Source organism: Laccaria bicolor, genomic scaffold (assembly GCF_000143565.1).
Source record: "Laccaria bicolor S238N-H82 LACBIscaffold_2 genomic scaffold, whole genome shotgun sequence".
NCBI classification, from domain to species: Eukaryota; Fungi; Basidiomycota; class Agaricomycetes; order Agaricales; family Hydnangiaceae; genus Laccaria; species Laccaria bicolor.
The window spans coordinates 2,641,137-2,654,667 of record NW_001889873.1 but is presented as its reverse complement, the minus strand read 5'-3'; the positions used below and the strand labels follow the sequence as shown (position 1 = coordinate 2,654,667).

General features: G+C 47.2%; 4 protein-coding genes across 4 annotated transcripts; 2 read left to right on the top strand and 2 right to left on the bottom strand.

The window, feature by feature from the left end:
- Positions 1-59: 59 nt before the first annotated feature.
- LACBIDRAFT_181878 (uncharacterized protein) lies at positions 60-661 on the bottom strand. The gene is made up of 4 exons (XM_001874828.1): positions 627-661; positions 485-577; positions 220-433; positions 60-170 (listed from the first exon to the last, which is right to left on the bottom strand). The coding sequence occupies exons 1-4, from the start codon at positions 643-645 to the stop codon at positions 104-106; spliced, it is 393 nt and encodes a 130-aa protein (XP_001874863.1). The 5' UTR covers positions 646-661; the 3' UTR covers positions 60-103.
- Positions 662-821: 160 nt separating this feature from the next.
- On the bottom strand, positions 822-4,340 carry LACBIDRAFT_322200 (kinesin-like protein; the record flags this gene model as incomplete). The annotated part of the gene is made up of 6 exons (XM_001874827.1): positions 822-1,103; positions 1,154-1,340; positions 1,514-2,411; positions 2,465-3,102; positions 3,152-3,790; positions 3,850-4,340. Coding segments are annotated over 6 exons (3,135 nt in total), but the record flags the coding sequence as incomplete, so codon positions are not given.
- An 841-nt stretch (positions 4,341-5,181) lies between these two features.
- On the top strand, positions 5,182-9,023 carry LACBIDRAFT_305999 (kinesin heavy chain; the record flags this gene model as incomplete). The annotated part of the gene is made up of 18 exons (XM_001875364.1): positions 5,182-5,216; positions 5,272-5,463; positions 5,518-5,528; positions 5,606-5,679; positions 5,740-5,896; positions 5,955-6,098; positions 6,157-6,386; positions 6,437-7,090; positions 7,144-7,392; positions 7,448-7,703; positions 7,757-7,821; positions 7,870-8,019; positions 8,069-8,230; positions 8,289-8,429; positions 8,483-8,669; positions 8,717-8,867; positions 8,927-8,931; positions 8,989-9,023. The coding sequence occupies 18 exons, from the start codon at positions 5,182-5,184 to the stop codon at positions 9,021-9,023; spliced, it is 2,898 nt and encodes a 965-aa protein (XP_001875399.1).
- A 2,595-nt stretch (positions 9,024-11,618) lies between these two features.
- LACBIDRAFT_244636 (uncharacterized protein) lies at positions 11,619-13,081 on the top strand (the record flags this gene model as incomplete). Its single annotated transcript, XM_001875363.1, has 7 exons — positions 11,619-11,756; positions 11,817-11,978; positions 12,031-12,154; positions 12,210-12,301; positions 12,358-12,564; positions 12,616-12,853; positions 12,900-13,081. The coding sequence occupies 7 exons, from the start codon at positions 11,619-11,621 to the stop codon at positions 13,079-13,081; spliced, it is 1,143 nt and encodes a 380-aa protein (XP_001875398.1).
- Between the last annotated feature and the right edge of the window lie 450 nt (positions 13,082-13,531).

The following is a 13,531-nucleotide window of genomic DNA, read 5'->3' as shown; positions in this document are numbered from 1 at the left end:
AGGACCAGCGAGAGCCCAGCTGACGGCCATTGTGCTGGACCATGACTAGACAACGTATTAATCTTAGACAAGTGTTATTGCAAGACACGATATGTAGTATGCATCAGTCGTAGTCAGAATCCTCCTGGCTAAAAGCCGCAGCGTAGGCCAAGATAGTGCCGTAAACAAGCCTAGGTTTCGTATGGGCAAGCGATGGATTCGAAATTGAAGATGACATACCCTCCTCCTGCGACCGACATCACACATGCTTTAGGGTCAATAACATTGGCATGGGCCAGCACCGTCGGGAGAGCGAAACCTGTAACGACGATCATCGAGGTGATGAACCGTCCAACATCAAGTGCACCTGAATCCCCATAATCTGCCGCAAATTCATCTGCGCCACAATGTGAAAACAACGCATTGGGCAAAGGCGCGAGAACGAAGGTCAAAGCTTGAAAGGAGAATAAGTCGGCTGGTTAGGAATGCCAGGGGTTGACCGTACCAACAAGTAGAGGTAGCCAGTTCTGCCACAGTGCGCAGGACAAAATAATTAATAAGAAGCCCAACGCGAGGACAAAGGATAGGAGAATAACAGCTGGAAATCGATGAGCTGGCGAGTACGATGAGAAATCCAGAATCTTTACTTCGTAGGCCTGCGGGCATCGTAATTGCTGGTGAGTTGAGCTAACGACAATATTATTACATAATCATACAGGTCATCGTGCTCGTCGTGAGTACCGGCTCGTGGATACATTTCTCTTTCGAGAGTCCATCAGTGTCCCCATTGTTCCAATATCATCGCCTGCTCCCTTTACTTCATTGCACTCGGGTGTTATTACCAAGGCAGGGACTTCCCAATTTTCCTCGCACTCATCATCCTCCACCAAGGCCTCCTTTGGGGGCACCAGCCGTTCTCTCCACGCTTTCAAGATGTCTTCCCTGTCCTTGGTCAATTCCCACTGATCAACGTAATTCCAAGTCCTTTTACGTGGCGTAGTCCCAGTAGGAATATCATCTTTGGTACCTTCTGCAGCAAGGGCGGAGCTTGCATGTTGAATAGAATTCAGATGGCGTTTTGTCGCATTATGGTAGGATCCGGATGTTCTTCCAAAATCGGACGTCTGCAAACCAAAATGAAGATATGTAACTCGCAAGTCGAAATACTACTGACCGTCGATGCGATTTGCTTTGAAAATAATTCCACATGCTGGGACGTAGACACAAGCCCTTCTCGTAGAATGGAGTGGTTCGTTTCAAGGTCAGTTTGCAAAGTGTCCATTGCCTCGAGCCTTGCTCGCTTAGTGTGAATTTGTTCTTCAAAGGCTGCTCGGTGAAAATTGAGCATCTTTATGGAACCTCTGCGTGAAAACGCACCATTTTTGCTTGAATTAATTGTCAGTAGGAGTTGACTGCGTGTCCAGGATGAATGGGATTCAATAGAGTCGTCCAAGGACCTCCCAAGATCCCCCAAGCCACTCTTCAAGGTATTTCTCATGCCTTGAGCTTGCTGGAGAAAGAGATGCGTCAGCACCTGTAAGATCTCCACAAGAGGGTTTTCACTTTGAAAGTACCATCCCTTAGTCGCTTCAGATCTTTGCCCGTCCTGTTAATAACAGATTCACTGCTGGCAACTCTGTTTTCCATGTCGCACCAGATCTCGTGCTGTTTTTCAAGCGCTAATTGATGTGACTCTCCGGCCTTCGCGTTTCCGGCTTGTACTTCTTCGATTGCGGTTCTCAAGAACACTTGCCTTTCATTCAAAAAGCCGCCCAGCAACCCTGATACCCGCTTCACCAACTCATCCTTGGCTTTTTCGGCATCCACTCGACCACGATCCAACAGTCGACTAAGCTCCTCATTCTGTTGTTTGAGGCGTGCAATTTCTTCAGATGCGGCGGTATTCGCCAAAATCTTGACCTCCGAGATAGCTTGACTGCCCTGAGTGATGTCGTTTGTCGCTTGTCGCAAGACGCCATCCATCAGAGTATGCAGAGCGTCGAGAGATGTTTCCATCGCTAATGCTTGACTATTGCCAGCAGCGAGGGTTTGACAACACATTTGCTCAAAGGTTGTTTTCAGCGTTTTGACGCGGCCAAGAAACTCGGATTCAAAGTTTTGGTGATTAAGTTGTAGATCACGGCACGCCTGGTCAGTTCCTTCCTTCTCGAGATTATTCTGAGACTGAATGAAATCCAAGAGTTCACGGGTGCGACGGAATTGGTCATCAATCTGTTCTGTATGGTCGAGCAATTTCTTGAGCTCCGATGAGCGAAATTGTTCCGTTTCGGATTGCATTTTGCTCATACTTTGCGAAAATGCTCGAGTAAAGTCGGCGAGAGCATTTGCAACATTGCCGACTGTTGATGTAATGATGCTTTCGTTACTCGTAACGATCTGCTTGTTTGTATTCAGAACGCTTGCCTTCCGATCTTTTTGGACGTTGGGTCAGTGGCACCGTGCAATACAAGCGACGCTCACTTACCGAGCTTCTCGAACAATCTTTGAACATCGGATAATCCCTGGGCAGTGGTTCGTTTCAACCCGGTCGCGACCTCATCAAGGACCACTTCGGTGGCTTGATATGTCTTTCTAACAATCTCCTCTTCTTCCAGCGCCCCTATCGCCGTCTCCAGTTTTCTTTCTCGATCAACCAGGGCGTCCTCTGTCTCCTTCAACTTTTCTTTGGTTTCCTTCAGCTCGTTATCTTTCTTCATGAGTAAGGCGATACTTTGTTCGAATTCTTCCCGTACGTTTCTCATCTGACTCTCCACAATTTGTACCTGCTTCTTTGCCTCGAGGATTTCTGCCTGCTTCAACTCTTGCTCAGCATTGAGCTGATTCCATGACTCCTCTGAAAAAAATATCCCGTGTTTTTCTCGCGCTGCCAGGAGATCAGCTTTGAGACGCTCAATCTCACTAACATACTCCTTTAGCAGGGAGTTTCTCGTCATACGCTGGTTGAGCTCTGGCTTGTTACGGATGGATTTAGCCCGCAGAGCGTAGTCAAGCGTAGACAGAGTTTCTTCGATGTTCGAGCGAGCAGGGGAAATGGTTGCGATAATACAGGTTTTGGTACGACCTCCGAGTGAGTCTTGAAGGAGGCGAGTTAGCTTCGATTCACTATAAGCAACATGAGTGATTCTCGTTTGTAAATTGAGCTGCATCTCACCGATATGGAACATGTTGGGCTTTATCCACAAGGGCATTGATAACTCTGCCAAGAGTTAACAGGCTTTGATTAATCATTCCGGCCTCACGGGCTCGTTTGTTCTCAGCCCCTGACCTCCCAATATTTTCTGACCCAGCCAAATCGACTAGGTGGAGCTTGCCAATTTTAAGCAAATCTTCCCCAAGAGTTGTGTCCTTCGTGTGCACTGTGATCGAGAAAACCGAATGTGATCGACTAGAATGGTCGTTGAAGTTGGTAGCTGCAATTTGGCGTCGTTCACTTCCTTTGGTCAAAAGGGCTAGTGCGTCTTTGGAGTTTTTTACAGGAATTTCTTCAAGACCCTGGATAAAGACACCGCGTTTGTTGGCATCATCAAATATTTTGAGTCCACTGTCTGGAACTTTGTCTTTAGCGGCCATCCCCATCGGTTGAATCGAGCCTATCGGGCCGCTCAGGTCGTTCGCGAGTAAGTCGCGAAGTTCTTCGTTGTATAGCTCCACATACGACACTTTCACACTATAATCTGAACGGGAGGAATCCAGTTGGTGAAAAAGCCGGAAAAGCACGCGAGGTATCATGCCAGCATTGGGGGAGGGGTTTCCCATTGGAGTAGAGGTTAGGTCTCCTTGCATTGTATACCTGTTTTAAATGTTACTCGCATTATTGCGACAGTATGAAGAAGGAATCAAAGTACGCACGTTTTGCCAGTTCCAGTCTGACCGTAGGCAAACAGCGTACAATTGTATCCCATCAACACTTGGTCAAGCATAGGACTGACAACATCATGATAAATCATCGCTTGGTCGGCTTCAGGACCAAAGACCAAGTCAAACGGATAGGTTCGCGACGGCGGTAAGGTTACGACGCCCAAACTGGACAGAGCGACAGACGCCTCTATGGATATCTCCTTGGATTTCGCAGCGTCTGAGCTGACAATGATGGGTGAATTTTCCTGAACCTCACGATCTGAACGACGTCGACATCGAATAACAACTTGGATATTGGCGGCTGCAGTGTCAGAGGCGCCTTGCTTGCTGGATGAGGCCGCAAGGCTGTTAGAACCGTCGTCAGTTGTGTGTGAAAGAGTAGTTTTGGACATGACGGAACGCGATCGCGGTGGCGGAGGTTGAGGAACGGCGCTGTTGTTGTTTAGCCTGGCACGAGAGGAGGCTGGGCGACGGGTAGCCATGTCGGAAAGACGATGTATGTGACAGTTAGTAGTTGTTAGTAGGCACTTGTGTCCACTTGGTTGAATCGACGCGTTGGTCACGTGGGCATGACCAACTTAGGATTGAATAAATAACAACAATATTTTTCATTCCATTCACAATGGGCAAACGAAAAAAGTCATCGAGAAAACCTGGGCCATCAAAACAAAAGGTCCCTCTTGGTGTGTTACAAAATCTTGCTGTCGAGGGCGTACTCATAACTATTTAGACACTGCGTTCACTTGTTTATTTTGCCACCACGATAAGTCTGTCACGGTCCGTCTCGACAGGAAAGAGGGTGTTGCCCAGTTGGTGTGTAGGGTGTGTGATCAGCGGTATCAAAGCAAAGTAAACCGTGCGTTCAGCTGCCTACAACATCGTTTGCTCTGCTCATCAATGTTCCCCAGATCTCACAGAACCCATTGACATCTACTCTGAGTGGATTGATGCGGCAGATGCAGCGCAGAGAGAAGAACGTGTATCTCGCCGTCCCGCTGCTTCTTCCAGCCGACCAGTCCCAGCCCCAGCTTCCGTGGATAGTGATGAAGACTAGTTTTTTTACCTGGAGCAACATATAGACATCGTGCAACTCTGTAATAATACTGTATCTCGTTTAGTATTGAAAATAACAAATTCCTAGTTTGTCGTGTGGCAACAATGCCAAACACCTCTCTCGCCTCACGCCGTCCGCCTGTCGCGAATCAGAGGACATTTGTCCGCCGACGTGTTAGGAGGTTGCATACCAACAATTTCTTCCCCAATTATCTCCCCGCACGATACAAAACGCTTTTATTCCGCTGGATCTCACAGTAATCGGCCATTATGGCAAGTTCCACCAATATAAAGGTTGTATGTCGGTGAGTTCCTACTTCTCTTATGTTGTAGGCAAGGCTTTTACATATTTAACCTCAGTTTTCGCCCCGTCAACGCGATCGAAGCGCGTGAAGGTGGCGAAATCGTCGTTTCCTTTGCCGACAACCTTCAGTCGGTGCAGATGAAGTCAGCCCAACTTGGGTCTGGACCCGAAAAGGATGGCTTTACGTTCGATAGGGTCTTTCCAATGGGAACAAAGCAGCACGAAGTATTTGACTATGGAGTCAAAGAGTATGTTCTGGCAGATTGTGTATGCCTATCAATCACTTAATCTATATTCTGCAGCATCGTCAAAGGTGGGCATTGGCGGCTGCCTGATTTCTAATTGGCTTCGTTACTATCAAGCAGAAATACTTATCTTCCATTGCAACAGACGTTTTAGACGGGTATAACGGTACAGTCTTCGCATACGGCCAAACTGGTAGTGGCAAGACCTTCACCATGATGGTATTTCTTTATTGCACATCTGCTAGGCGTTCGCTGACGTACAGCTTTGCTTTTTGTTAGGGAGCAGATATTGATTCAGATGAATTGAAGGGAATCATTCCTCGAATAACAGAACAAATATTCCATTCCATCGTAGAAAGCGATGCGCATCTTGAATATCTTGTCAAGGTGTCATATATGGAGATTTATCTAGAAAGGATCCGAGATTTACTTGCGCGTAAGCCTTCGAATTCTCCATTACGCAGAGCTCTTACTCTTGCACGTCTTTATTGCAGCCCAAAACGATAACCTACAAGTACATGAGGAAAAGTCTAAGGGTGTTTACGTGAAAAATCTTTCGGACTACTATGTTAGCAGTGCAAGAGAAGTTTACGAGATTATGCGGACGGGTGGAGCGGCAAGAGTTGTTACATCCACCAGTGCGTCATTGCCTTTATCGTCCACACATTTTAAAAGGCCTCTCACCCGTAATTCAAGACATGAATGCCGAATCCTCTCGCTCACATTCAATCTTTCTCATCACCATTCAGCAGCGGAATACGGAAACGGGGGCTCAAAAAACAGGAAATCTATATCTCGTCGATCTCGCTGGTTCGGAAAAGGTCGGGAAGACAGGAGCTTCTGGACAAACACTAGAGGAGGCGAAAAAGATTAACAAGTCACTCTCGGCCTTAGGAATGGTGATCAACGCATTGACCGATAGCAAGGCGAGTCAATGCTGGCATTGTATGTTCGTCCTCGCTTATCGCATCTCTAGGCTAAACATATACCGTACCGCGATTCTAAACTAACGCGCATTTTACAAGAATCTTTGGGAGGGAATTCTCGGACGACGCTGATCATCAATTGCTCACCATCTTCATACAACGAGGCGGAGACTCTATCGACCCTTCGCTTCGGTATCCGTGCCAAGTCTATCAAGAACACTGCACGCGTCAATGCTGAGTTATCTCCTCTGGAACTCAAAGGTTTGCTGCAGAAGGCTCAACTAGCCAATACATCGTACCAGAAATATATAGCAGCTCTGGAAGCAGAGCTGGCTATCTGGCGCACGGGCGGACATGTAGAGGAGGTTGAGTGGACCCTTCCAAACAGACCAGGATCTGTAACATCCACTGTAAAGAAGCCGCCCAATTCCACAGCCCCTTCGACGCCTTCGGCTTCCTCCCGCAGTATGACGCCTGTGAACCCTGTTATCGAAGGATTGAGAAGCGACTTAGAGAGTCGTCCTCAAACACCAACCGTCATAGGACTAGACAAGGACGAGCGGGATGATTTCCTCAAGAGAGAGAATGAACTCAGTGATGCACTCGCTGAGAGAGAGAGCTCTTTAGCAGCAGCTGACAAACTTGTCAAAGAACTGAAGGAAGAACTGGCATTCTTGAAAGAGCAAGAGGCGGCTGTCAACCAGGTCAGTCACTTCACAAACACCCTTCCTGAATGAGACTAGATCCCCCCATGTAGGAGAACAAATCTATGTCCAGTCAGCTGAATGAATTGAGGTTGCAAGTGGAAAGGTTAGACTACGATAACAAAGAGGGGGTCATCACTGTCGACATCCTCAAGGAGCAAAACCAAGATGCCAGAAGCGAATTGGAGGAGCTCAAGAGACAAATAGGCGAACTGAAGTCAGCCCAAAAGGATGCTTCTGCAGAGGACAAGGAGAAGCGCAAACAAGAGAAGATGGCGATGATGATGGCCAAGTTCGACACGGTTAGTAACATATTTACAAGTCTCTGTTCTAATGAGTTCATTGCGTGCGTTCTAGCAAGGCGCCTTCTCCGAGAAGGACGAACAATTACGCCAGATTCTGGCAAAACTGGATAATACAGACTCCCCTGAGTCGCTCTCCCAAGAAGATCTTATTTCGATTCGACGGCAACTCTCCGAGGGGCAGAGCTTGGTGAGGGAAACCGTTGACAGACTCCGGCAAAGCCAAGAGGTGAATGAGATGGTCACACGACGTCGCGACGAGCTGGAAGCTCGAGTATCGGGGCTCGAGGCAGAATATGAAGAACTTCTTGGTAACCTCTGTTTGACAATCCAAATTTCGATCTTGATCTCATTGTTGGAGCAGAGAAGACAATTCATGACGAAGAGACTAGCAATGTCGATGTCGCAGAACTGATGGCGGATCTCAAGGTTATGGTTCCACCTTCCATCCCACTATTTGCTAACCATCCTGTCAAGAACAAACTCGAGATCCAATATGCTGCCAAACGTGAGGCTCAGCTCAGCGAAGTGTCTGACCTCAAGCAACAACTTGAGTTACGGAGCAACGAGGTCCGAAGTTTGAATGCTTCCATCGACAGCTTGAAGAGCGTAAACGAGGAGTTGAAAGTAAGTCGCTTTACAGCTCACCAGTTCTCGACTTAAATTTTCCATAAAGCGAGCTTTCGCAGTAACATCCGTTGGCATTGAAGGTGGTAAGAACCTCGCAGAAAGTGCACAGGATCTCGAGCGGACTCGAAAGGCGATCAACGTCCAATTAGCGGAGTTTGACGGTGTGAAGAAGTCGCTTATGCACGATTTGCAAAATCGCTGCGAGAAGGTACGAAGTCCGCTTGGGTCTATTCCGAAGTATGTATCGGATAAACGTCTCTTGCTAGGTGGTAGAACTAGAGATTCAGTTGGACGAGATCAAGGAACAGTATAACAACGTGATCCGCAACAGTAACAGCAAAGCACAACAGAAGAAGATGGCCTTCTTGGAACGCAACCTAGAGCAGCTGACTTTGGTGCAAAAGCAGGTTCGTTACTGCTTTGTATATGAAGAGCGGTTTAGTGAATTCTTTTCCTCTAGCTGGTTGACCAAAATTCTACACTGAAAAAGGAGGCTGGAATTGCTGAGCGCAAATTGCTTGCTCGCAACGAGCGCATACAAAACTTGGAAGCCCTCCTTCAGGATGCTGACCGGCGGCTGTCAGTGCAAAATCAAAAATTTGAGGCGCAGCTTCAGGCCGTGAAGGAACGGTTAGATCAAGCACGAGGTGGGGGAAGTTATCTGCCAAAATTTTCCATCTGACAAGGTTTTTAGCTCAAAAAGCGGCATCTTCTCCTCTCAATTTCGGACGCATCGCGAAGCCACTTCGGGGCGGAGGGGGAGTTGCGGTTCCCCCCTCCAACCCTTCACCAAATGTCGGGGGCGCCATGGCAAATCCAGTCAACCGCTTGCAGAACGAAGAAGGGTGTGTATTCTTTTTTATCATTATTGGCAATCCTTTGCTGAATGCATGCCTTTATATAGAGCAGGTGAGTTCCCTAATCCTAACAACTTTAACCCCCCAAAACCCTAAACTTGAAATGCAGCGAAACGAGCATCCTGGTTTTTTAATTCACGATAGGTGCCTTATCATTCTTCTGGAAGTTATGGGGACCAAAGTATACCTACCCGAACCCCGTCATGGATCCCCTCCAGCCTCATGTCAAGCTTGTAATCCAAACATAAAGTGTAGACGGCAATGTATGCTGGCGGTCAAGGACTGGCGGAAGTGGGTGAATATTGAATACTTAGATAATGTGCTCGTCAGCCGACTCAGCATTGTGCATAGGGAGAAATTTAGGTTCCGTTTATGCTTCCGGGCAACAGCGAAGTCTCAACAATTCGAAAAAGGCAAGATCTTGGCTGATCTGGGCTGATCTTGAGGTTATACTTAGCTTCGATTGGCAAGATCTGCCGATCGACGTTCAAATCCCACGATATCTAAAGTGATATCCCCTCAACGAAATGGTCCACAAAGCACATCTTGTTCGTCTCCAAGCTCCTTGGCAGCCAGGGGAAATTCAGAGGAAAGGACTAGGTCCAAACTAGGTCGCACTGATATTTTGCGACTGCAAACAGCTGCAAACCCCTGTCTACTTATAGGTTAGTTCGGGGCGGCATATTGGCGGGGACCTGAACTTTCCCGATATGGACATACCCGGCAAGTGAGCTAATCCGCTTTTATCGTGTTGAAACATGCATGATATTTTACAAATACATTTCATATTGCCTCCGTGGATTTAATTCCGCGTCCCTCTCGTCTCCATTTCTGTTCAAGGCTGGTCAGTAAAGGGTCTCCTCGCATTTCTCTGCCTTTACATACTATCCACCCTCCTTTACTTGTTTGACGCGCTTTCGAACGCAAATTCGCGTAAGTCACGTCGTCAACTGTTTCTATCTTTCAATCCTCCAATTTCGTCTTAACTGCTGCTAGAGCCACTCACTCGTTGCCTGTGAGCACTCTCCTCTTCCTTTATGCTCACTTAACCTACTCATACTTAATTTTAGGTTGTTGCCGTACACTTTGAGAAAAAACTCTTTGCCTCATTGTCCGTCATACTACTAGCCTTGATAAATCTGACTTTCCATTGCTAATACTGTGATTCAGTAGGTTTTCTCGTCTTTCTCTCCCAAACTTTCTTTCTCATTGCGATTCTTTTACACCTGTAGCGCGTTGCGTGGGATTTCGTATATCTAATGTCTGGCAAAACGTCTCGCAACCCATCTGTGTCTTCGACAGCTTCTCCGGGACAATCTCCCCTCGGATCCCCAAGTCATGTTCGTGTCCTGACAAAAGTGTGCACTTCTTCTATTAACCCATCCACAGTCTCAATCACGAAGACGGTTGAATACTGGACCTGGAAACGCATCATATTCCACCAAGAAGGGTCTGAATAGTGTATGGCCGGTTGGTTATGCCAGCAAATAACGCTTCTGCTTAAAGACTAAATATTATACCTCAGGTTTGGGGAACTGCCAGTCCATCCCAGCCAAGAACCAATTCAGAAACGGTTTCCATTCCATCTTCTCCGATTGACATGAATTCGCGCTTTGGCTTGTCTGACAATTGGAAAGCTACTAGTAAGCCCCCGAACGCCTCATGGGAAAGCCACGAAGGCCCTAAAGACCGTGACTTTGTTAACACACCGGTGTGACCTGCCTTGAACTACTAAAAACTAGTCAACTTACGACGTTTCAAGAGTAAACCAACAGGAGAAATCCACGCAAGACGGCATGATTCTAGTACAACTCACAGGTTGGCGCTTCCGACGGCAAGTAGAAATGTGAGTATTTCAGTGCACATTATATTAATTCCATGACTCCTTATCGTTTTCGCTAGGGGCGCTCAGTCAATATGACATTTGGGCAGCTCTCCCCCCAGCACCTCAAAGCTACTCTGGGAGACCCCGCTGATGCTCAGCGGAAATCGCCTTCCCCAAATCGGCAGTTCGACTTGCCCATCTACCCCCCTCCGCCTAAAACAAGCCACCTACCGCTACCCAATTCTGACCCCATTCAGATTCTCCCCTCACCTATTGAAGCCCTCCCCTTGACTTTGCGCGGAATGGCTGCGGAAGAAGATCATACCGTGCAGACAACGCATCAATCTTCTGCACATATGCTTGGTCCCCCCCTCTTGCAACATCCTCGACCATCCTTCAACATTTCCTCTCAACCAGATTACAGCGGTTACTATGCTCCTCCGCCAGACCGTTATTCGGATTATTCTCTGAGGTATAATGCATATCGACCCATGCCAGAGCCTGCGATGTATTCTTTGTCTGCGATGCCTAATTCGATCCCTCCGTCCCCTTTGTACTCAAGAGCACCCCCCCAGCCCATTGGAAATGTTCATCCAGGGTTTACTATGACTTGTGGGGTATCCCAGCGACCCGCCTTCTATCCTCCACCACCCAATATGATGTTTCCTCCGCAAATGATGCTGCCCCCTGTTCTTGGAAGCTTAATGGCAATGGGGGTAAAAAGACAGGGTTCTCAGGTATAGATATTTACTTGAGCAGCTCCACGTTGTGCTAACAATTATTTTCAGCCATATGGCATCCACTCGTCGCCCATACACACCATCCCGTATGGACACCCAACACCTCCTCAAATACCATTTTTACCAGGAACCTCTAACCAGCCTTTCGGGCCACAGATACCGTTTAGGCCCGATATGCCTTCCCCTTCTTTCCCCTCCCCCCATCGTCTACGTTTTGGTCGTCGGTATCCTATACCTGAGTTAATTCCATCAAATCAAAGCCCTATTCTTGAAGAATTTCGCTGGAACAAAGCTCGAAAGTGGGATTTAAAAGTGTGGATAATTAAATTGTCGGGGAATTTTCTGCAGTTCATTGATTCCTTTCATTTTCAGAACATTTTTGGATATATCAATGAGTTTAGTGGTGATCAGCATGGTTCTCGATTCATCCAACAAAAACTAGAAACCGCGAGCCCTGAGGAACGACAGACTGTGTTTGACGAAGTCATGGCAGGAGATCCTCTGGCGCTTGTTCAGGATGTTTTTGGCAACTACGTTGGTTGTGTCGTTACATCGACGGGTTCTTTTTAACTTGATTTTTCCCCAGGTAATTCAGAAAATGATTGAATATGGCACATCCCTACAAAGGAGCATCCTCACAACCGTAATGGAAGGGAATATTTTCCGGCTCTCTCTACAGATGTACGGCTGTCGTGTAATTCAGAAGGCAAGTCAAATGTCTATATGCCACCTGCATCCGACAAAGCTTATCTTGAATTTAGGCAGTTGAGCACATTTCACTTGAACAGCAAAGTCTCATTGTTGCCGAACTTGAACCGCGTATTCTCGAATGCGTCAGGGATTCCAATGGAAATCATGTACGCACGCTCTCAAATGACTTTCAATTCGATGCAGTAAAAGACGTCCACCGCAGGTCGTACAAAGGCTGATTGAAAAAGTGCCCTCGGATCGATTGTCCTTTGTCGCGTCATTTCAGGGAAACGTTTATGACCTTTCCAGGCACCCTTATGGCTGTCGTGTGCTGCAAAGATGCCTCGAGCATCTCCCAGAGGAACAAACGAGGACCCTGGTGGACGAGCTCCATCAAAATGCTGTTGACCTGATGAAGGATCAGTTTGGAGTAAGTGACAACCTTTATCTTTGGTAGTTGAAAGCTGAGCGCGTCGCAAAGAACTATGTCATCCAGTTTCTTGTTGAACATGGTCAAGCCCGCGACAGAGCCCTGATCGTTTCAAATCTGCAGGGAAAGTTGTTGCCGATGTCTCGCCATAAGTTTGCATCCAACGTTTGTGAAAAGGCCCTCATTTGCGCAGATCCACAAACCCGTCGGGCTCTCATCGACGAAATGCTCGCAATCGCTCCAGAAACCATCACTCCGATCATGACAATGATGCAAGATCAATTTGCCAGTGAGCAGTTTTGACAATTTGTGGACAAGTTCTTACTTTGTGATAGACTATGTCCTTCAACGTGCACTTCTTGTTGCGGAAGGGGATCAGCGTGAAGAGTTGTTTAATACAGTTAGGCAACAACTGGTTAACACTAGAAGGGTTTCAGCTGTAGTCAGCAAGCACGTTGTCTCTAGTAAGTTGTACTCTTTCTTCCAGGTATTACCGTTAACATCCTTTCCAAGTTGAGCGCTTGCTGGAAAAACATTTAACGTCGAAAGCAGGGTCCAAGGAATAAAGCAAAAACTGGCCCTGGGCAAACCTCAACATGTTCCGTAGCGGTTCCGATGCCAGCCAAGCGGTGAAACCCTGTCCTTTGACGATTGACATATCCTCCTCCGGTGGTCACATATTTACCCTACGCCACGCTTAATCATATATGTAGATAAAATTATTCTCGATACCTAGTACACATACCTAACGTGCTCGATACTTTGTGGAATCTTTCATAGCTTTTCGAAATCTATACTCGCAATAGATATTTTGTAGACCTGAGCATAAGAGTGACGGTGACGTGGAGGATTCAGCAAAGGTGGCCAAATACCAACTTTGGAGGTATTTAGCAACCTGGGTTCTCACTGGTCATTGGATCCTCGTTTCCCCAGCTCAGCAAGCGACATTGAAGCGACACCTAGGCTA